Source organism: Lagopus muta, chromosome 5 (assembly GCF_023343835.1).
Source record: "Lagopus muta isolate bLagMut1 chromosome 5, bLagMut1 primary, whole genome shotgun sequence".
In the NCBI taxonomy this organism is placed as follows: Eukaryota; Metazoa; Chordata; class Aves; order Galliformes; family Phasianidae; genus Lagopus; species Lagopus muta.
This window is the reverse complement of record NC_064437.1, coordinates 47,808,369-47,831,410: the sequence shown is the minus strand read 5'-3', so window position 1 is coordinate 47,831,410 and position 23,042 is coordinate 47,808,369. Positions and strand designations below refer to the sequence as shown.

General features: G+C 42.3%; 2 protein-coding genes across 2 annotated transcripts; one reads left to right on the top strand and one right to left on the bottom strand.

The window, feature by feature from the left end:
* The first annotated feature begins 3,563 nt into the window (after positions 1 to 3,563).
* On the top strand, positions 3,564 to 19,495 carry LOC125693418 (cytochrome P450 2H2-like). The gene is made up of 9 exons (XM_048945373.1): positions 3,564 to 3,796; positions 4,929 to 5,091; positions 5,727 to 5,876; positions 6,520 to 6,680; positions 7,105 to 7,281; positions 7,714 to 7,849; positions 8,104 to 8,291; positions 9,797 to 9,938; positions 10,420 to 19,495. The coding sequence occupies exons 1-9, from the start codon at positions 3,620 to 3,622 to the stop codon at positions 10,599 to 10,601; spliced, it is 1,476 nt and encodes a 491-aa protein (XP_048801330.1). The 5' UTR covers positions 3,564 to 3,619; the 3' UTR covers positions 10,602 to 19,495.
* Positions 18,974 to 22,936, bottom strand: BLOC1S2 (biogenesis of lysosomal organelles complex 1 subunit 2). The gene is made up of 5 exons (XM_048945377.1): positions 22,814 to 22,936; positions 21,975 to 22,091; positions 20,752 to 20,871; positions 20,179 to 20,283; positions 18,974 to 19,614 (listed from the first exon to the last, which is right to left on the bottom strand). Exons 1-5 carry the CDS (start codon positions 22,863 to 22,865, stop codon positions 19,583 to 19,585), a joined length of 426 nt encoding a protein of 141 aa, XP_048801334.1. The 5' UTR covers positions 22,866 to 22,936; the 3' UTR covers positions 18,974 to 19,582.
* Positions 22,937 to 23,042: the final 106 nt, after the last annotated feature.

The window sequence follows — 23,042 nt, the reverse complement described above, 5'->3', positions numbered from 1 at the left end:
CCTTCTCCAGCAAGGAGAGTGTCGCTGAAATTTCCTTCTTAGAAGGAACATTTTTCCCGCAATAAATTTTGCATGCATGCAGAATCACCTTTATGACAGCTTCCATATCGCCTCTGGCTGAACATATGGCTGGCCTCTTCCTGGCGCTTCCCCTAACGTCCTAGGGGGAACCGGGCTCCTTCTCCCGAGCCTCCCGCCTGACGAGGAGTAATGCGCACTCCTCCCCGTCCCCGGGTTTCCACTACTCCACGGATTTGAATTTACCCGCTCCGCAATGGATTCCTGCTCCATTGGCAGACAGCTGATTCACTCCCAGGAATCACATTGGTTGGGGTCACCACTTGTTGCAGTACGTGCCCGTTCCGCATTCCTGGGAAACCGCAGCTTGGCCAATTACCGAGGTGACACCAATGCGGTGAACAGCAAATGGCATTTATTACACGTATACACTAACATATATAGCCTAAGTACTTCGTCTACGCCCCTAAGGGTACGTGTAACCCATCAATCATGTAGCAGGGAGATGGCGTAACGCGTCACAACCCGCAGGGAGGTCTCGCAGTCTCGCAGTTGCTGACAACACCTTGACTATTTCTTTTCACTCATTTAGAAGAAATGCATTCTGGCTTTAAGACACCATCTAGAAAACCACCGGTCTCACTAACCATGTGGGAACTGGCTGGACTGCACTTACTGGGCCTATCAGAATTAAAAGAGCAATTAAGCACTGCTGATTGAGAGAAAAGAGCATGAAATAACGCAGGAATCTCCATGAAAGCAGCTTGAATCTTCCCATTACTTTTTTGAAGTATGTAAGAATCACTGAGGAAACTTGAGGAGCTTCAGGTAAAGGCTTTCTATGAGCTAACAACACCCTTGCCTTAAAGCCACCATTCCCATCCAAGTGTAAAGCGTGAAATCAACAAACATACAAATAGCAGAGCAGCATGGAGAGGCCGGTACTTCACAGGTTGTATAACTAGAAGGATTACCATGGAGGAAACAGATAATAAATAAAAAAAAAAAAAAAAAAAAAAAAAAGAAAAAAGAAAACTCATCCATGTCCTTGGCTTGCAGGAAAAAGAAACGCCAAAGGGAGCAATCTCCAGAAAGAGATCCCTCCCCAGGGGCAGTCAGCCTTAAATGGGGTCTAGGTGAGGTGCAGCCAGGCTCCAACCCTTCCAGTCACACAGCTGAACTGCCTTCACCTGTGCTCACAGGGCTGACTCAGTGCTCGCCTCAGGTGGTCAATCAGAGGTTCAGGCTGTGATTCAGCAGGTCCCATACACCAAGAAATGGACTGAGCTGGAGCTGGAGCTGGAGCTGGAGCTGGATTTGTCTCAGTGCAGGGAATACAGACAGCAGCATCCTATGTAGTAAACATTGAGAATGGGTATCCAAGTAGCTGAAATTAAGTTGTCAAAACCTAGGCATGAAGTCTGCATTGCACTTACCTGATTTCTTCAAATGTAACTTGTTCACTGCAGGAACCTCTGTTCCCTACTGCCGTTTGGCCTTCACTTCTCCATGACAGTGCATACTCAGATACCTGAGATTAACAAACACAAAGACCCTGCATTAGAGGGTGGAGGCTTCCACCTTTTTCAGTGTTGGGCCTATCAAACAACTTTGCATGAGACAGCTTTCCTAAATTCCCTACTGATGTCATCTCAAAGCTCAGGTTATTTCAGCCTTAATCAAGGCTCTGCGTATTAAGACAGAAATCACTGACTGTCAGCAAATGCTTATCACCAGATTTGGTATCCGTTGCTTTGTTTCCTGGACGTGATACCAATATCTCCACCTCCCATGTTAGTTAAGCACATACATTCATCTTGTATTAACTATTAAAAAATAATGGCTACATGCACAGCTTTGAGCCAAGCCGAAGTAGTTTCCATCAGAAGGCTTCTCAAGCTCTAATCTTTTGGGACTGTAATTTAAACTCACTGATTTCCTGCAAATTCTGAAAGAGGAAAAGAGAGAGTTGCTTCTGAGCCTCTTCCAGCAGGCCTGAAGTTCAAGGCCTGAACACAATCACTTACAGAAAATTTGGAACAGATTGAATGGAGGAGGTACAGTCTGAGCGGGACATCTGTGGTTGTAGCACGGGAGACATTCAGTGGCACAAATGAGTAGAACTGAAGAACCTCCTGTGTGACAGAATTTGTGTCGTGCACCTGGTTCCAATCAGCTGCACAGGGCCTTTCTGAGGTTTTATATTGTCAGTTGCACATCATCATTTCTCTTGAACGTATGCACTGTTGGCAAAGCACGCACACTTGGCACCTTACTGTCCCAGCTCCTGACTTGCTGCCTGGCTTGGGGAAGGGCCTCTTCTCATTTCATGTTGACTGCAATTTAAAACTAAGCTGTATTCAAAGACGATCACCAACAGGAACAACAACACAGTGGTTTACTGCTAGAGTCACTGCACAAGCCACACCAAGGCTGATACTACATTAACTTCCTTGAACTTTCCAAGATCAAGCCAGGGTGTAACAGTGTGCTACACATTCCAATTGACTGAAGAGCAGAAGTCACGTCACTGGCTTGGTCCTGAGTCAACTGAGTTGTGTTTTGGGTCCTGTGAGTTCAAACACAAATATTTAACCAAATCTTTTGTGCTGGCTGGTCAAATGGCATTTCTGCAATCACCTGAAAGATAACAACAAGGTCTTTTTCTTATCTTGAGCCCTACCAGCATAGCATGTTGCAAGTATGCATGTTTTGTAAATTATGGAATAATTTTCATGGTCTTGTCTCAGAATTTGTATCCCAGAAACTAGATCTGGATACTATGTTACATGTGAGGAAGAGTAGTCAGAAGTGTAATACATCACCTATGCTTTTCTGATCTATTAAATAACTACTACGAATAAAACCATTTATTCTGTTACACCCTGATCAGAATCCCATTAACTTTCACGGACATTCACATCTTCTCTGGATATTCGGAAAGTTTCTTGAACCATCACACGTCGAAGGAGAGCACAGGCTGCCACAGGGCTCTGTGCTTTGTGGATAACCTTTCAAATCTTCCATCAAATGCTATGGAAACTGTGCACTGCGTAAAAGAGATCAGGGAAAATGCAGTTTTTTCCCTGGAAATCTGCATGCGTGACCTCAGACCCATGTTCTCACTCCGTTCGAGAAGTGAAGGTGAAATACCTATAAAACACTTGTGAAGATGCCCCTATTTCATCCACAGCTCCCTCCACTCTGCACACATGTTGGAGAAGCAGCCAGAAATCACCCTAGGCATAAGGACAACAGCAAGCATACATTCAGCAGATGGGCTCTACTATTTCTGCATTTTGAGATCATTTGGCAGCATTAGATTATTGTTGGTACCACATGGATGATTAACAAAAGGAACACAAGCTGTATGTGTTAAAAAAGTCAGAGTTAACAATGTGTTCATCCCTAATTTGCTCATTCTAATCTTGAGCAGATTAATAAGTAATCTGTTGCCTCAGCAGGAACAGGGAGGTGATATTGGCTGATTTAATCCACGTGCTTTTCTTCTACAGCTTATAAATAACCTCAGGTTTGCAGGTTCAAACCAGTTTCCCAGTTCAAACTCATCTGACAATTTGCATCCCTTCCTCAGCCTGCCATGGAGTTCTTGGGATGGCCAACAATCCTCTTGCTGGCCTGCATCTCATGCCTTCTCATTGCTGCATGGAGAAGTTCATCACAAAGAGGGAAGGAGCCTCCTGGTCCCACACCAATCCCCATAATTGGAAATGTTTTTCAGCTGAACCTAAGGGATTTGATGGAAAGCTTCAAGGAGGTAAGAATGTCTCTTTCTTTCCTGTGTTATCTCCACTCATCTTAATTCTCAAGACAATGCCAATATTGTTTGACCAGCTGTCAGAATCACAAAATCACAGAATGGTCCGGGTTGGAAGGGGCCTCCAGGATCCTGAATCTCCAAACCCCCTGCCACATGCAGGGCCACCAGCTCCCTGGCAAGTCAGTACAATCTATTGGGAGGAGAATTTGTGAGTACAAGGGCCAAACAAACGAGTTTGAAGGTGAATGGCGCTGACTGTTCCCTCACATGGATACTGCCATGCATCTGTCAAAAAAAAAAAAAAAAAAAAAGAAGAAGAAGAACCCTGTGCTGCAGTGCCTGCATGAGATTAAGTGGAGTAAGTTAGGCTGTGGAGCCTGATCCTGAGGGTACTGTGATGAGATGGTGGTAATGGATGCACAAGGATGAGGAATTACATGGTTTCCAGACACTCTGAGCAGGGCTCTCATTCTCCACCTGAGGACCTTCTGTAGGCAATTCCCAGTCACACTGAGAAAGCAGGCCTGTTGGGAAGTTCTGGGCACACATCCAGTCCCAGCAAATGCAACAATAGAATAAAACACCGTGGCCGTGTAGCATTTTCCTGATTGTGAGACATCAGGCCACTGGTTCATGCAATAGTAGATTTTTCAGTGTCATTGCCAACAACCTCCTTCTCTTTCTTTCTTTTCAGCCTCTGTTTACCTGCCCCATGTTGCAAAGCAAAATAGTTCCTCAAATCATAGTACATCTGGAAGGCTCTAAGGTGTGTGCCTGGCACATTTAATCCTTGTGGACTACTTGTGCTTGAGTCAGTGTGTTTCCCAGTTCTTGTATCACACACCATTAGCACTTACTAAGGTGAAGTTCTGCTGAACCAAAGCGTGCTCCAGTCTTCTGCAGTGTGAGTGACAGTGTGCCTCCCACCAGGATGAAGTTACAATGCTCTAGGGATTGGTGCAAAAGGGAAGAGACCTTTTGTCTGCCACTGTGGTACAGAATCTGCAAATACTTTCTGAAGAAAAACAAAAAAAAAAAAAAGAAAAGAACCTTCATATGAAGCTGCAAATTTCTTTTTCCCATGATTAACATCCAGATGTGTTGTTCCTTGTGTTCTTCCTTCCTACAGCTCAGCAAAAAGTACGGCCCTATCTTCAAAATACATCTAGGCCCTAAAAAGGTTGTGGTGCTCTATGGCTACGATGTTGTGAAAGAAGCCCTAATTGATAATGGAGAAGCCTTCAGTGGGAGAGGCAATCTGCCACTTATAGAGAAAGTCTTCAAAGGCCTAGGTACTTCCCTGGTAATATTGCTATACAGAACTGATCATGTCCTTGGTACAGGAATGCACCTGTAAGGGCAGTGGAGGAGCAACTGGTGGACTTCAAGTACTGCATTTACACATAAAAATGAGGAATAAAGTATTAAAAGCCCAACTCAGTCCTTGGACCTAGCAGTAGATGGAGAACTGTTTAAGGATAAATACTGACAAGCAAACAAAGGCTGTCCTAGTTAAGGGTCATACTCTATATGAGGCCCTGGGCTCATTCACCACAACAGTTCCCACTAGACTGTTTCTCCAGGCAAATGGTTATTCCATGGTATTATTTTTTATTTCCTCAATGTATTCGGTGATGATACAATGCATAAAGCATTAGGGAATTTTGGAATTTATCTTAACCATCTGCTTGTGGCCAAGTTGACTTTAGTACCAGTGGTGCCTTTTTATTGACATGCCAGTGTCATTTCTCTTATTCTGGAAATAAACAATGGTGCCTTGGTCAGATTGGTCAATTTGTCACCTCCAGAACTGCAGGAATGTTAGGGTGTGGGGCACATAGCAATTGTGTTAGACACCTATGTGGGGGACTAGCGGGAGGGTGAAAATCTGTTTCCTCATGGAGTCTGTTTTTCTTTTTTATGACAGGCATTGTGACCAGCAATGGGGAGACCTGGAGGCAGATACGACGATTTACCCTCACCACCCTGCGTGATTTTGGAATGGGGAAGAAGGGCATTGAGGAGCGAATCCAGGAGGAAGCTCGTTTTCTGGTGGAGAGGATCAGGAACACACATGGTAGGACACTGACGTGCATCTGCTGGGAAACCTTGCAGACCTGCAATGAGATAGTGAGTGTTGTGCCACCGCTTCATCAAAACTTTGACCCAGGAAGTGAGCATACAGCTCCATTTCTGCTTTTTTAACCTATTCATGCATTTCTGGTAGGATGTAAATACTATTTTTTTTAAGAACCTCCCCTGAGAATGTTAATACCCTGGACACTAAGCTTCCTTTCAATAGACAGCCTTCATGTGTGATGTTCCACAAGGAGGAAAAAATGCTGACAGACCTAATAAGATGCCAAGGTACCACTGCTCTCCATGAGACACTAGAAAATTCAGTCTGGATTCACACATAAATATCCCTGCTATCAATCTGAGAGAAAAATGCTCACCTGCATTGCTCTTTTCCTGTCAATAACACTGCATTGCTGATGCACCACTGAAATCCTCCATCTCTGGGACAGGGACTTAAACAATTCAGACAGGATATCAGTTATTTGCAAGTAGAGAAGAACCAATTGGCTAAGCCTCTCACTACCTTCTTAAAGAACTGCTCAAATCTGGGTCTCAAGTGAATGCAAAACTTCCCCGTAGGTGTCAGGGAAGGAGATCATGACTGAAATACTGAAAGCAAGTGATTTTTTCTTATGTTGCAGAGAAACCTTTCAATCCTACTGTGTTTTTAATGCATGCTGTTTCCAACATCATCTGCTCCATTGTATTTGGGGATCGGTTTGACTATGAGGACAAGAAATTTCTGGATTTAATTGAGATGCTGGAAGAAAATGAAAAGCACCAGAAGAGAATACAAACACAGGTTTGTGCAGTTTCATTGCATTAATAAATGTATGAATTATTGTGGTTTTAAAATGATTATTCATTCATGTTATTAATTTTTCACTGGTATGAATTCCCCTAAACATGGAAAAGAATTTTGAAGGCCAAAAAGTCAGTTACATGGCCAACTCCTTTGTGCTTTTCTTTCTTTTTTTTTTTTTTTTTTTAAACTTTCTGCACTTCCAATTGCACGTCCAAGGAAGGATGTAATTGCAAAAGTACCTTAAATGATGTCTTTCCTTGAGTCTAGTTAAGCCGTGATGTAAAAGGCATTAAAAACCAATTGATTAATATAGACCTACATTTCCAAAACAGTTTATTCCTTCTCATACTAACAGTTAGGGGAACAATTCATTGTAAGCAGTTCAACCAAAATATGCTTTTCCTTCCTTTTACTATCACAGCTCTACAATTTCATGCCAACCATCCTGGATTATTGGCCTGGGCCTCATAAAACACTAATAAAAAACTTTGATAAAGTTGATGACTTCATTACTGAAATCATAAAAGCACACCAGGAATCTTTTGATCCCAGCTGCCCTCGAGATTTTATTGATGCTTTTATCAACAAAATGCAACAGGTAATGTAAGAGTGAGCGAGTGAGAGCTCTTTGGATGATGGGAAAACCACCGTTTGAATCCTTGCTTTCCCTCCCAGCTGTAGCAGCACACTGGGCTTTGGCAAATCCAGAGGGAATTTTGCTTTTCTTGGCACCTTCATTCTCCCCCCTCCATTTCCCTTTGAAAGATTTGTAAGCACAGTGCTAACAGTGGCATACAGCACTAGCCAAAGCTGGGAAAGCTGTTGACCAACCTCACCAAGGGAATTCCACACACTTCCCATGTTATCTCAAGTGTCATATAAGAACTGTTATCCTGATGTTCAGGGGAGGGTTGTATTTTTGAAAAGACATCAGGTGACTCTAAAAACATATGGCATAGGCACAAGGTGTCCTTTGTAGAAAAGCTTCTTACTGTATTCACTCAAAGAATCCTTCCAAATTTCCCTCCAGAAGAAAGGCAACTCTATTTTCACTGTTGAGTCCTTGACCAGAACCACACTTGACTTGTTCCTTGCGGGAACTGCGACAACCAGCACCACACTGAGATACGGACTCCTGATTCTCCAGAAATACCCAGAGATTGAGGGTAAGAGGAAAGGGAATATTTACTTGAAGATATATCATAGGCCATGGGTCCAAAGCGGACAGTTTGTGTCACTACCACTGGTGGCAACAGTCCCTAATAGCAGAGATGCCCATCAGTCTTAGCTTTACTTCCAGCAGAGAGCCATCACTACCAAGTATGTTCCTGTGTTCTTGGGAGGGTGATAAGAAAGCCTTGCTGCAACTGTGAGGAAAGGCTTTGGGAAACATCCATTCAATTTACTTATTCCCCAACAGAGAAAATTCACAAGGAGATTGACCGTGTGGTGGGCCGAGACCGAAGCCCCTGCATGGCAGACAGGAGCCAGATGCCATACACAGATGCTGTGATCCATGAAATCCAGAGATTCATTGATTTCCTTCCAGTTAACCTACCACATGCTGTGACCAAGGACACCAAGCTCAGAGACTATTTCATACCCAAGGTGAGTTACTGGGAGAAATTATTTTCTCTTGAAAGCAGTGATGTGATAAATAAATCACATTTTACTTAAGTTGCAAACACACTGAAATGCAATACAAATCAGAGTAATTTGGTTTGGCAGGATATTCTATGATTTCTTCACAGAAACACAGAATGGCCTGGGTTGGAAGGGACCTCAAGTATCATGAATCTCCAACCCTCCCACGGGCAGGGCCACCAATCTCCACATTTAATTCTAATTCTTACATCCCTCCCATTGTATTTGAAAAAAGCTTTTCCATTCTCTGTATGAAGAGGGAGATCAAGCTTCCACTTTTTTTTCACACAAATGTAAACAATCAAAGTTCTCATTTATTTGAAAACCATATTAAATTATCTAGCCTACCTTACTATTAAAAGATGTTAAAATACTGTTAAAACAGAACATCTTTGCCATACTTATGGAATACGTTTTTTTATTTAAAGACTGCTAGCTTATATGTGGCTAAACTTTCTCTACTCATAGAAAACATGCTGTTTTCTCTTTTTACAGGAGTAGAGAAAGACTATTTCTCTGCCTGTGGCATGGGGGTTGGAACTTGATGAACCTTGGGGTCCCTTCCAACCAGAGCCATTGACATCATAGAGTCACAGAATCACAGAATCACCAAGGTTGGAAAAGACCCACAAGATCATCCAGTACAATCATGGACCTATCACCAATATTTGTCACTGAATCATGTCCCTCAACATAACGTCTAAACATTCCGTGAACATCTCCAGGATTGGTGACTCCACCACTTCCCTGGCAGTACAGTCTATGGCCATGAATCAGTTATTAGTAACGATGTCTTTCCAGCTGTTCTCCTTTGTGTAGGCAAAGAGTGCTTATAACTTTATTCTAGTATATGTGAATTTAATAAGGATTTAATCTGAGAAGTTTTATACATCACCAAGTTTTTCACAACACATGTGCAGAGTTAGGTGTTCAGAGCTCCAGAGCTCTAATAAGTTTTGTGATGATCCTTTCTCACCAATATGTGTGATACTGATGGAATCCGAGGAAGCTGAAATGATAATTTATTCTCGATCATTCCTCTAATCATTCAAGAGAATCAAAACAGTCTTTCTGAGGTGCTATTATAGACTAAGATGCAAATACCATTTCTTTTTGTGTATCATTCTTCCAACTTTTCACTTGCAATACAAATAATTATCACTCAATGAACTGCAACTACGAAAAAAAGCTATCTAATTCTAGATATTAATGGGTGCTGTTGGCCTCAGAAAATAGTTTCTCTAAGCCTTCTAAATGTGCTCCAAGTCTGCACCACTCACCATTTTTGCAGTTCTATCAGCTTTTCTCATGACATTTCAACACTTAATTCCGGCAGACAGTGAAGCTTACTGGGATCACACAGCAGTCACCAAAGCAGGGCTTTTCATGTATTCAGCCCTGGGGACTGATCCATGGGGCTTCACTTTGGCATGTCTCCACTTAACTTTCTCCTCTCTATGCTTATTCAGGGCACCGTGATATTCCCTTTGCTGTCTCCCATCCTGCAAGACTCCAAGGAATTTCCTAATCCAGAAAAATTCGACCCGGAACATTTCCTGAATGCAAATGGCACCTTCAGAAAGAGTGACTACTTCTTGCCATTTTCCACAGGTAAAGAGCTCTTTCTATGTCAGGACCTAGACTATCCTCTCCCAGAACCTCTGCAGACATTTCAGTGGCTCTGTCATCACTGTCTGAACAGTGATGTCTGCAGATCTGCTGGTCACTTCTGGGCAGCTAAGCTCTACCCCATATACTACCGTTTCAGTTTACCTCCTTTTCTTAACAAGCACCAGAGCTCCTCTCATGCATCCTCCAAGAAAAGATCCATGCCACTTCTCTCTCCTAGCCAGCCATAAAGCAGCAACAGAACACGAGAAACTGAAACCTTCAAATTGCATTGGCCCACCCAGTACTCTCACACTGTTCTGAACACTGAGACCTCAGTTTAATTCAATTCCCTCCACCAGAAGGATGCAGTGCTGCATGCCCACTCTGAGACGTCGGAACTCTCACGGCAGAGGGGTTAAAATAAGTTACCAGCAAAAGTACTCTACCATCATCTCCTGTTCTCCTCATTCTTTCCTTGCAGGAAAACGCATCTGTGCAGGAGAAGGTCTGGCCCGGATGGAGATATTCTTATTTTTAACATCCATCCTGCAGAACTTTACTCTGAAGCCCGTTGTAGATCACAAGGATGTTGACATTTCTCCCATAGTCTCCTCTGCAGGAAAAGCTTCCCGACCTTATGAAGTGTCATTTATTCCACGTTAGACAAGTGAAGACAGCTGGCACCTCTCAAATTAGAATGACAGTCTTCTTGAACGACAGTCATTGCCCATCCTGATGAGATTGAAACACTCAGATAATTCGCTGGTTTCTTCAGGGACAGAAAAGTTATGCTTTTAAAGAAAAGTAATTGCATGCTGTTCTTATAATCAGTACAGCCAGCTCTAAACAGAATCATAGTGGGTGACTGTGTAGGGAAGGTGACAGTTCTTAGGGAGATTGATAGAGGCTCTCCTTTGCACTTACATTACCAGCTCAAGTTCCTGTCTAGTTCCTGATGTGTCAGGGTGTGCAGGCTCTAAGAACCCTTTTGCTGCTGCTGCTGTTCCCATCACCTAAACCTCTCAGCACAGAAGGAAAAGATGCTTGCCCCACAGACTGTTTCAGGCACATCTCTCTGTGTTTTCAGTGATCTGTTGCTTGTGATCTGTTTGTAAAGGAAATCATAAAGCAACATGGAACCATTTCATTCTGTCAGAACACGACCATCTACTGTATTCTTGTCCTAGTACATATCATTTACCCATAGTGTGGAACAAGTTAATATGATGGCTGAGCAAATGGATCCTCTCTTCTGTAATTATAGTGAAGGTCTGTAAAAATAAAATCTATACTGCAAATCTAATGAGAAGTAGTGCACCAAATTGTTTTTTTACATTCCTGAAAGACATGTTCCAGTGGAAAACCCTTCTCCACAAAGCTTAGATACACAAATACTGTCCAAAATAGGTACATATCTGACTGTTTTATTTCACTTGTTTATATGAAATGCACTATGGCTTTAAGACAGGATCTAGAAAACTTCCATTCTCAGAAACAATGTGGAAGAAGACTGGACTGACCTTATTAGTCCTACCAGAGCAAAATCTGCAATTACAGCACTTTTCACTGTGATAAAAGAGAGTGAAATAATACTGGGATCTCCATTATGCCATTTACAAGCTGAATGGCATCTGGCTTCTTCTCATTACTTTTATGAAGTATGTGCAGATCACTAAATTAATTTTTAAAACATCACTTAGAAGATGCATATGAACTGACAAAGACAGATCTATGGATTCAGGTCTGGCATTTCCCAAACTGATCACATTCCCTGCAACATATAGCTTACTGTGATTGCAGTGAAAACAGAGCTGAATCTTTGCTATGTGGAACAATATAGTACTTGTAATGTCACCACAATGTCATGTTAAAGCTCTACAGAAAAATCAAACCATGCAGGATTTTCAGATTGCGCAGACCTAGTTTCTCAACTTCATTGTTTCTCATCCATACAATACAGACACAAAAATGAAGATATGTGAGTATCTGCTAGGATTATGATCTGGTTGCTTCAGGCTAAACTGTGGCTAAGGATAATGCCCAAAGGAAAGACACAAATGTGTCTGGAACAGAGAGGTAGCATAACAACATTTCAATCAAGAAGGAGCACCAAGGTTGAAAAAGACCTCCAAGATCATCCAGTCCAACCAATATTTCCTCACTAAACAGTCATGGAATCATAGAAAGGCTTGGATTGGAAGGGACTTCAAGGATCATCAAGCTCCAATTCTCCTGCCACATGCAGGGCCACCAACCCCCATATCTAATACTAGACCATGATGTCCAGGGCCCCACCTGGGCTTTGAAAACCTCCAGGGACAGGGCATCCACTCTAGGCAGCCTGTTTCGGCACCTCACCACTCTCTTGGTAAAGAACTTCCCCCTGATGTCCAAATTAGTCTTCCTTCCTTCTACTTAAAACCATTTCCCCTTGTCCTGCCATGATCTACCCTTGTAACGAGTTAACTCCCCTCCTCTTTGTAGGCTCCCTTTAAGGTACTGGAAGTCTGCAATGAGGTCACCCCGCAGCCTTCTTCTCTCCAGGCTGAATAAACCCAGCTCCCTCAGCCTATCTTCGTAAGGGAGGTGCTTCAGCCCTCTCATCATCTTTGTGGCCATCCTCTGGACCCTCTCTAACAGTTCTGTTTTTCTTTTATTGGGGACACTAGACCTGGACACAGTACTCCAGATGGGGTCTCACAAGGGCAAAGTAGAGAGGGACAATCACCTCCCTCTCCCTGCTGGCTACCTCTCTTCTGATGGACCCCAGGATACCATTTGCTTTCTGAGCTGCAAGAGCACACTGCTGGCTCATGTTCAGTTTTTCATCCACCAACAATGTCCATCAGTACAACACCTTAACATTTCTCAAACACCTCCAAGGATGGTGACTCAGTCATCTCCCTGGGCACTGCATTCCACTGCTGTAGACAATTTAAGGTTTCTCAGGTGATCCAAGTCAAGGCAAAGCCAAAGAAGAGTCTGGGATCTGAAAGAAACACAGTTTAAGTCCTTGCAGAAAAAGACAGAAACAACTCACTTGCCTTAAAATCACCATTTCTATCCAAGAAATGCTCTGGCATGAATTGATCTGGATCTAGAAATTCTCTGCTGTCATACAGATTTGTGACAGTGCATACTCAGATTCTTGAGAATAACAAACATTAAGGCTTATAGCACAGCTCAGACCCTGCATTAGAGGGTGGAGGCTTACACCACATTGTGTGACTGAACTATCAAATAACTTTGCATGAGACAGCTTTCTTAAATTCCCTATCCTTGTCATCTCAAAGTTCAGGTTATTATAACCTTAATAAAGGCTCTGCATGTTAGGACCTCAACTCTTTGAAAGGGAAGATAACTGCAGGACAAGGGGGAATGGTTTTAAATTGAGTGAGAGAAGATTTAGTTTGGATGTCAGGGGGAAGTTCTTTGCTATGAGAGTGGTGAGATTCTGGAACAGGCTGCCCAGGGATGTTGTGGATGCCCCATCCCTAGAGGTGTTCAAGGCCAGGTTGTATGGGGCCCTGGGCAGCCTGGTCTACTATTAAATGGAGAGGTTGGTGGCTCTGCATCTGGTAGGGGGGTTGGAGCTTGATGATCCTTGAGGTCCTTTCCAATCCCGGCCATTCTTTGATTTTATGTGACCAAAATCAGCAACTATCAGCAAATGGCTTGCACCAGATTTGGTATCCATTGCTTTGTTTCTTGGATGTGATATCAACATCTCCACCTCCCATTAATTAAGCACATACATTCATATTGATCTTCATTGCTTAACCTCCTGTATGACAGAATTTGTGTCATGCGCTTGGTTTCAATCATCTGAACGGGGTCTTTCTTTGATTTTATATTGTCAGTTGGTGAACTGGTCCATAATCATTTTTCTTTGCAGTCCTTATGAACTACTTATTCAAGTGACTATTCATTAACATTAACCTCACAGTCATGGACTAATTTTCATTCCATCATTTCTATTTTGTCAACTGTATTGAGTCAAAGCAAGAAAGAATGGTGATGTTTTTTGCTCTGTCAATACTCTTGTTTCTTCAACTGTAATCCTTTATATAAGCAGTGTGTGAGACTGCTCTGTATCTTGGGGACACATGCCTAGGAATGGGTGGGCAAAGCTGTCACAGTCATTCCACAAGTTGATCTTTTAGCTACACACAGGCATAAACAAATTGGTTAGGACACAGGCACAGGTTCAGCTAAAGAGCTGAAGTAAGGTTACTTACTACCTCTGGTTACTGCCTATCCTGCTCCACTATTCTAGGTTTTCTTAAAGCTTTTGTTAGTACAAATAACACCATCACCAAAAGAAAAATAAACCTACCCAGCCATAACTCTCAGAGGAAAATGCATGGGACTAGTGAATTAAAAAGTTTAGCTATAGATGGAAATCATCACAGTAAAAAAGGTACCATGTAGCTCACAGTATCTTTTTTTGTTTTTCCAAAACATACTTTAGAAACTCAGCACTGGCTCAAAACATGCCTGAGAAGGGCTCTTCTGGATTACCTGTGGATGAGATACCCAATAGAGAGGGAGTGCATTGCCATCACCAACTGATCAGTCTCTGGACAAATATAATTTATCTTAAAAAATACACCCTTATTATTACAACTACAATACAGTCCCAAGTTTTTTAATCACTGGACCAGGTTCTGCTTAATGTGCACCATCAAATCGTGCAAACTCCCTTGACATCTTCTGAAGATTAAGGCAAGTCATTCTTCAGGTCTGGTTAAGTACATTTCTTATGAAGGGTAAAGCAAATGGTTCAGGAGGCAACTTCCCTATTTCAGACATCTTCCTCCATGTAGGCTGAAGAGACAAGGAGACAAACAATGCAAACAGTAAGAAAATAGTTGTGAATCCCAGGGGTTCCATTACAACAGGAAACAGGAATGCTGAATCAAAGGAGGGCTTGATGCTGCATCCTGGAAATCTCCCTTTGTGTATGCTATGGTTTAATCAATAAATAAAATAAATAAATAAATAAATAACAGTGCAAAGGCAATCAATAGCTCCTGCCTCCTCTGGATTAAGCATAACTGGTTAGATAAAACCAATAGCTGCTGACAAACTTGGATGAACTGCTTTATTTTTTGATTTTTTTAATTTTTTTGAACCTTAACCTCTGTAAAGGTTCCACTTCATTCTACTGTAATACCAGAAAGCAGGGACAAACATTAATCATTAACAAATGGCTCATCAACAAAACTCATCATACTTTCACAGAATGATTGTTCTCTACATATTGCTTTTTTTTTCTTGTATGCTTGCCATCAGGTGCAACATTGCACACATAACATATTTAGCTAGAGGCCAATATTGGATAACTTCTGCCATATTTGCTGTATTTGCTAGGATAAGTTTTATCCTCAGTTTACAGTTGCAGTTCAACTTGTCAAGAACTTGTCAAAGACCTGCCAGACTTGCCATGATTTGGATTCCACTACTCACACAGAGAGCCCTCAGAGAGGAGAATGGCTATTTAAAGACAGAAATGAGAACACAGTTGCCAGCTCCTGGCATAATTGGGATGCCACCATCACATAATCACTCAGGTACTCATTCTCTAAAATTTTCTCCCAGTGAACAGTCGCTTGTGAGGCATCTCCAGTCTCTGCCTCCTGCAGGTGCAATACTCAGGACTTTGTGGAGCAGTTTACTATGTCTTAACTCTTTTACTTGAAAACACAAAGTGCAACACATAGCTAGATGGTTTCCCATCTTCAGAATTCCTGGAGTTTCCCACCTTTGTAATTTTAAAACAGCACAGCTTTTTCTTCAAGGAGAAAAGCAATAGTTTTAACAGAATACTGGTCCTTTCTCTTAACTACTTTATCTTATGGAAGTTTTCTCTGCTGAAACATCACCCTCTTGTGGCCATCTTGCAAATCTGCCAAAAAGGAAGAGAAGCAGAGAAATGCTGTATTATTTTTCTTTGAAATTTCCTATGTTTTGATCATATAGATTCCCAGACTCTCCAAAAGCATGTCAGGCTGTACTGTGTGGTGAGAGAAACTCACATCAACCACCAAATGCATCCATGAGTAAAACAAGATGTGGCTAAGTCAGCAGTTCTAAGAAAAACATACACAAACACAACTGCCACTGAAGTGTATTTAAACCTACTCTTCAGCCTCACTAGAAAGACAAACGAGATGCTGGGGCTCTAACAGTAAAGAGGGGGCATGGGGAAGGCTAGGAAGCTCCATGCAGACAGCACTCTCCAGGGTGAGGCAAGTGTAGAGGTAATGAGATTTTACTCACATGTGACCGTATTTATCTGACTACTGTCACTCTGTCCCCTTGACTGCCTTGACCCTGAAGAGAGAGAAAGAGTACCTGCTAATAAAATGTGCATGGATGCTCTCTTAGAAGGCATTAATCCCGTTTCAGTTGTGACACCGACAGCATCCTCAGCTTTCAGACATATCTTTGGAGACCAGAGAGATGCCGCTTACAGCTTACAGCTAATACACGTGTAGTCCAGAGTGGTGTTCTGCAGTGACAATCTGTCTAATCATAGATTTCCAGTTTTCTGCCAACTGAAGGACAAACCTTAGCCTTTGTGCGCTTGAGAATGTGCTCTTCCTTGGCTAGCAAGTCCATCTTTACGTGCAGTATCTTTGCCCAAACAGGGCAGAATATATAACCAAATTCTGTTAGGAAAACTTTCAATCTGCTTGCCATAATGTCCAAAGCTGGCAGTGGCAATATCACATGCTGCATGGTCCTAGGTGACCCATTCCAGGTGACCATGCTTGAGCAGGAGGTTGGAGAAATTGGCTTTGAGATCCCTTCCAACCTCAACTATTCTGTGATTGCATGTTTTAGGGAAGAAACTGTGGCATGGGGGGAGATTTGCGCACTGAACAAATATTAAAGATGATGACGCCTGTCTTTTTTTTTTTTTTTTCTTCTAAGCAAGACTAATAGCTCTGAAATATATTCTCCATTGCATGTCTTCCCACGGCATCAAGATAAACAGGGTCTAAGGCAGCCATAGTAGGAAGCATTGAAGGACATAAACAGAAAACAGCATGGAGAGCAGTGCAGTTCTTCACGGTCTGTTCAGGTTACACAGCAAGGCTGCTATAATGATTCCAGTGACAGAGGATTCTTAGAACACTACGAGTTTCAGTGTCTCAAGTGTAACATGGACAGCATGTACTAAGGAAAATGGGATGGTGACTGCAATGCATCTTAAATACAGCAGGGCTGACCTGTATTCAGTTCTGTACCCAACTTGGTTTGTCTCCACCAGGTCTGATAACATGGTACACATCTGATAATGGAGCTGACTTGCACATAATTGCCAGCACACTGCCATCACAGTATGGAGCCTGTGTAAGTCACATTCCATTCTGTATCCAGTATTTGATTGGTAGGTTATCTGACAAAAGAAGAATTTATTTGACTTGCTGACTAGTGATAGGACAAGTCACTGGCACTTAGAGCTACACATCTGACTCATCACATAGACAAGATCACAATGCTCTACACAGCACATGGCCAGATTGACAGTGTAATACAGGGATGCAAATCTGCCACCATTTCACATTGCCCTTGCATCTTGCCATAGCACAGGGCCAGCTGCTATTCTGCAGAGAATAATCTCCCTATGTTAGCACTAGCTATGTACTTCCAGCACCACTTTCCAGGAAGGAGTAGGAAATCAAAGAAACCACTAGGCTGGAAGAGCAATGGTCTCGTTTCAATCCCAGATGAGCCTATGCTGCTAAGATTCCCAATGACTATTCAGCTCTAGATTCTGATGCCCACATGTCAAGAACCATTTCCAACCTGATAGGAACCACTGCGTTTTCTGTTCTTAGAGATGGATAGGGGTCAGGTAAGAGGACTGGCAGGGGATCAGGAATTATGTTCCCACCCACATGTGAATGCAATATGTTGTAATGAAAATTCCAATTTGTTCAGGGAGCAGAGGATCTGAGTAGCACCCTCAAGATAGATTTCTTATCAGTAGCCAAGGATCTGTGATCCTCCTCCATAACAGCAAAGGGATGGTACTGTCAACACTGGTGAGTCTGGCTGAAACACGCTCACCTCTCGTACAATCACAGGTGCATGAAACGCTGGGGAAACAGGACTCTGCCACACCGTCTTATTGCTGTTGATACATTACACTTTTGAGCATCAGAGATCACAAAGAAACTACTGTCATTCAAATATCAGTTTCTAGGCACGAAGGTTTTAGATGTGTGTCACTACATCCTCTTGTTGGGCTGGAGGAAGTTGCTCTCATAACAATACTAATGTTTAATTAATTACACAGGTAGAAAACTCGTCAGTGAACTAACTGTGAGCAAAAGCCACATAGACACAGATACATAGTTATCTTTGGGAGACTTAACCCTGTTAATATATTGATGCTCATTCAAAAAAAACCTTTCTCAGAGTCTACATCAAAGTCATGCAGAGTAGCACTTTCCATGTTAAAACCCAGGACTTTCTAAGTGATGCTGAAGGCTCTCAAAGGTCTTGCTGTACAGTTTTTAAATAGCACTAAGGAAAACTTGACAATCAACCATTTATACAGTGGTTATACAATAACTGGCAGAATCATGCTCTTTACCATATTGGCACCTCACAAATCATACTTCCAAACAGCTAGTATGAAGTTTGAACTCTATCAGTAATTGTTCTGTTCTCTACTGGAATCCAATCAAAAGCCAGCTTCAACTAGTTTGAGTCAATAGGTATAAAAAAGCCCAAACTTTTTCTGGGTGTTCAGTAAAAAGGTTTCTGTCAAATTAGCCATTTGGAGTACTGTTCATCTGGTAGAGGAGTTTTCTTTGCTGGGCATACCTCTTCAAAAATGAATAGGATCAAAAACACAGAAACTTCTTTGGGAAAGTAGAGAAAGGATGTACTAAGTTAACTAAGCACATGTTGAAGTGATTGTAATTTCACCAGAGGTCAGGACAGTCAAAGGATATAAATGCAGGAATACTTCACACAAGAGTTTAAAGCATGTTTTTTTTTTCTACAATTTCCAGTAACTGTACAGTGTTTGTCTTTATTATCAGACCCTATGAAAAACTTACATAGCCTTTCCAACAGGAATTTGTGAGATTTCAGAGAGACAAATGTAGCAAGTTGTTTTATTTTAAGTTTACAATAACTAGTCTCTCTATTTTAAACAGATAAAAATGCATAACAAACTTAAGTGTTTTCAATACCATGCTCACAACTCCAAAGGCCAGGGAATCTTCTCAATACAGACCTCAATGAAAGAAAAAGATTGGTTTATGTCCTGCTGCTACTAAGTGAAAATGTCTTTGTAGGTTATGCAGGGCTTTTCCTTGGTAGAATGTTTCACGTTGAACATAGGACTAATGGAGGGATAGCCAGTATCAAGATGTGGGTTAGGGACAAGTTTCAACTTTCCACTGCTGAACTGAGGCACCAGAAACATTACAGAAGAGGAAAACACCATTCAGCCTTAGGCCTGAATACAGCCAACTGTATCCAATAGATTAAAAAAAAAAAAACAGTCTTACGTTAGCTATTACCAAATCCTTGTCAACATATAAAACCGATGTTGTGCAACTCAGAGATCAGTTTGACCCACAGCCCAACTCCAACTTAAAAAGACAGTTGCAGTTTCATCGTTTCTCCAGTTTTTTGTACTTGGCTTCTGCAGAAGGAAAAATAACAGTATTTTAGGACTGGACAGGTAAAAGATTTGAATCCTGTACTCTTCCATCCATCTTGAAATCCAATTTAATTTAGATGAATCACTTGGGGCCACCTTCTCCTAAAGCATTTGGGCAAATCTAATTGAACAATGGGATTTTTAAGAACTAGATACTCAGGTCAGACAATTCACATTAACATAAGCCAAGGGGACTTAAGTGCCTGGTGGAACTTTATAAATGCCTCAATTTGCAAGATTAAGTATGTGTCTTGAATATTTGTATCAGTCCACATTGCACAAAAGAAATTAAGACTCATTAACAAGCTACAGTTCAGTAAGACCTATATGAGCCTATGTCCTTATAATTTCAAACATTAATCTTTTATCAACATTTTCTGCTTCACATACACTTCTACCTGTCGTTGTTTTGAAAGCGATCAATACTATGCTGCATGGGCAACTCTGTCACTGAGACATGTTAAACAAAGCAGTTTACTTTGTTTTCTTAAATCTCCTTACACGGGACTAGGCTGCTAGGTAGTAAGAGCAGAAGACAATAGTTACCAAGTTTTTTGGAATATGCATCCAATTTATAAGCTGCCTGTTCCAGAGCTGCAACCTGCTCCTCAATTAGGTTGATTTGTTCCAGATATGGCTGAAGAGCAGCATCTTTAAAGGCCAGAAAAATAACAGATGTCAGTTCTTACTAATTCAATTCCAATAAACAGTTCACACTCATTATGTTCTTCAGATAAAACAGTTTAAAAGCTCCTTCCTTTTCCCACTCCAAAATCAGGTAGTGGTACTGACAGACGTATTCCAGCATAAAACGAAATCTTTAAGAGCACTGTTAGACTCAACACAAATAACAATACAATTGTATCAAAAGTAGTGTTATTTAATCCTTATTATTTCAAAATCTGGGGGTAACACAGTATGTAAGTTCTCTTAGTTTAGTCTACGTAGTCTATAGCTGTAATGAAGTACAGAAGATTGGCATTTTCTAACACTATACAGCTCTTAATGAGTTTTTTTTCCTTCAGAACCACTGGAAGATAAACTATCAACATCTTAGATACTCCAGCTCCCATACAAGAGCACAGTTAATTATTCTCCTCCCTTATCTGGTTTACTTACATTTTTGATTTAAATCCTTCAGATTTCTACTGATGTTTATAGCAATATCTTTCATTTCGAGGTACTTCAAGCTCGTCAACTTGTTCATGTTTTCCAAGAGCTTGTAGTCTTCACTGGTGGCTTAAAAACAATAGAGTTTATTTTAATTAAATGCTGGTGCAGTTTGAACTGGGTACAGACTTTTCTAGAAGACAAGAGATTTCAAAGCAACAGCCAAATACAGTAGGAATAGTTTAGATGGCAGTAGAGGTATTAGTATAACGCTGTATATGTATGTAGATTGAGCTTTGGGCAATCCCAGTACTTTCTCAGTCTCACAGACATCCTTGCCTATCACAGCAAAGTCACTTTGATCCAGGATCTCAAGACAGACTACAGTGATATTCAGAAGACAAATTACAAGGTTTCTGGTTCCCTATTCATATTACAGGGATAACAGATCTTCCACACACGCACAGTAATTTGGAAGGATAATAGTATTACAGATATCAGCAGCCTTAAGAAGTAGCTCAACAGGTATTTGCATCAGTGATCTAACTGCTAAGTCTTTCTTGCTTTTAGCAGGAACTTAGATGATCTGCGGGGGTACCTTTCAACCTAAATTACTGTCATTGCCTGATACAGAACCAAAGGAGTCATACAACACTGCGACCTTTAAAAATGAGCATATGAAGCACCTAGGATAAACAGAACAGTTACCAAATGTTATGATTTTAACTGATAAACAACTTAAAAAGCTTTAAAAAGTTCCCACAGTGCAATGATCTAAGGCAGTATCAATCTCCAGAAACTAACATTTCAGTTTACTTTTCACAGTTTATTCTAAAGCATGAATGCTGGAAAACGTATGTATGAGCCGTGCTCTCACTCAGATGTGAAATAGCTACATATGTTCCACTCTCAGTTCTGCTTCTCTTCCTGTCCTTCTTCACCTACACTTCCCCATAATATGCACAAGCTTCTGCAGAACAGAAAAATAACTCATTCTGGTCTCTGATAAATTGAATAATTGAAAAAATATCTGTACTAATCTGGGACTTCATTAAGTCATCAATTTACTAATGTCAGCATTGTTAGCAGTCTAGCAACATATAAGTCTTGAACTGCCAGTTTTGCCAGATATTATAACATACAGTTTATATACAAACAACACAACAGAGTTTCTTAAGAGAAAATGAAAAGAAACATAAATTTACTTGCAAGTCAGCATTGCAATGCCTTACCTGTCAGTTCACCCGTTAAGTAAGTGGCCATTTTGCTGAACATATCTTTACAGAGCTCATTGATGTCCGCTTCTGCTGGTTCCTTAGCTTCCTCTGCTGTTTCCACAGCAGGATCCTCTGATCAGGGTACAGACATCACAGGATCAGGGAAAGTCAGCAGGTACAGACACAGACCATAAGAAGTAAACAGACCCATTGTTGGGGGCTACTTTTTTATACTGAACTACCTTCTACACAAAACGTCTCCTTTACACTAAAGGATAACAAACCGTGGCTGTTTTCTTAAAGGAGCGGCAAGGCTACTTTATAGCACTCCAGGAGGCGTGTAAGGGGCAGACACCCGTCCTGACTGCTGTTACACAGCTCAGCCCCTAAAGGGCCTGGGGGTGGGCCTTCGTGGGACTGGCTTCCAAGGACTCTGCACGCAATGCTGCTGATCTTTATTTCTGGTCACTGACTTAAAACACGAGAGCCGCCCCCAGGCCAGTTTCACAAGGAGCCACAGATTTCCAGCCACAAAGAGCGATAACCGCTGCATCCCTCACAGAAACCCGCTCGCCACAACCGGCCCTCGTGCTGCTTCTCGCAGAACCAGCGCAGCTCACGGCTCCGTTCTGCTTTGCCTCCGGCCTGAAGGCAAAGGCTCTCGGTTTCCAGAGGGGACTGCAATCTCGTCTCCAGCCAGCAGGCAGGCGGACGGACGGACGTCCCCGCCTGCAGCCAGCCCCCAGCCCAACCTGCCTGCCCCGCCCTAGGCCGGGCGCGGGCCGCGGCCTGACAGCCTGACAGCGGCCGCGCGGCCAAGGAGCAAACTCGGCCCCGGCCCCCCGGTCCCTTACGCTTGGCGGGCTGCGCGCCGGCCTCGGGCAGCCCCTCCGCTGCGGTCGCCATGGCGACAGACCCCCTCCCGCGGCGCCGCTTCCGCCGTCGCCCTCGCGCAAGGCCGCGGTCCCGCCCCCTCGCCGTCGCGGCGCGTGCGCGACCCCGAGTGAGCCGGGTGACGCCGCCTCCTTCGCGCAACGCCGGGTCTCGACCGCTAGGGGGCGCTGTCGGATGCGGGGACACGGG

What these genes read in the sequence shown, in the direction of transcription:
- BLOC1S2 (XM_048945377.1), bottom strand. Translation starts at nt 22,865, where the DNA reads ATGGCGACCGCAGCGGAGGGGCTGCCCGAGGCCGGCGCGCAGCCCGCC. An exon ending in CGGCGCGCAGCCCGCCAAGC is followed by an intron (nt 22,092 to 22,813) that starts GTAAGGGACCGG and finishes TACCCTGATCAG; the next exon opens with AGGATCCTGCTGTGGAAACA. An exon ending in TGCATATTCCAAAAAACTTG is followed by an intron (nt 19,615 to 20,178) that starts GTAACTATTGTC and finishes TTCCTTCTGCAG; the next exon opens with AAGCCAAGTACAAAAAACTG.
- LOC125693418 (XM_048945373.1), top strand. Translation starts at nt 3,620, where the DNA reads ATGGAGTTCTTGGGATGGCCAACAATCCTCTTGCTGGCCTGCATCTCA. An exon ending in GAAAGTCTTCAAAGGCCTAG is followed by an intron (nt 5,092 to 5,726) that starts GTACTTCCCTGG and finishes TTTTTATGACAG; the next exon opens with GCATTGTGACCAGCAATGGG. An exon ending in GAGACTATTTCATACCCAAG is followed by an intron (nt 8,292 to 9,796) that starts GTGAGTTACTGG and finishes ATGCTTATTCAG; the next exon opens with GGCACCGTGATATTCCCTTT.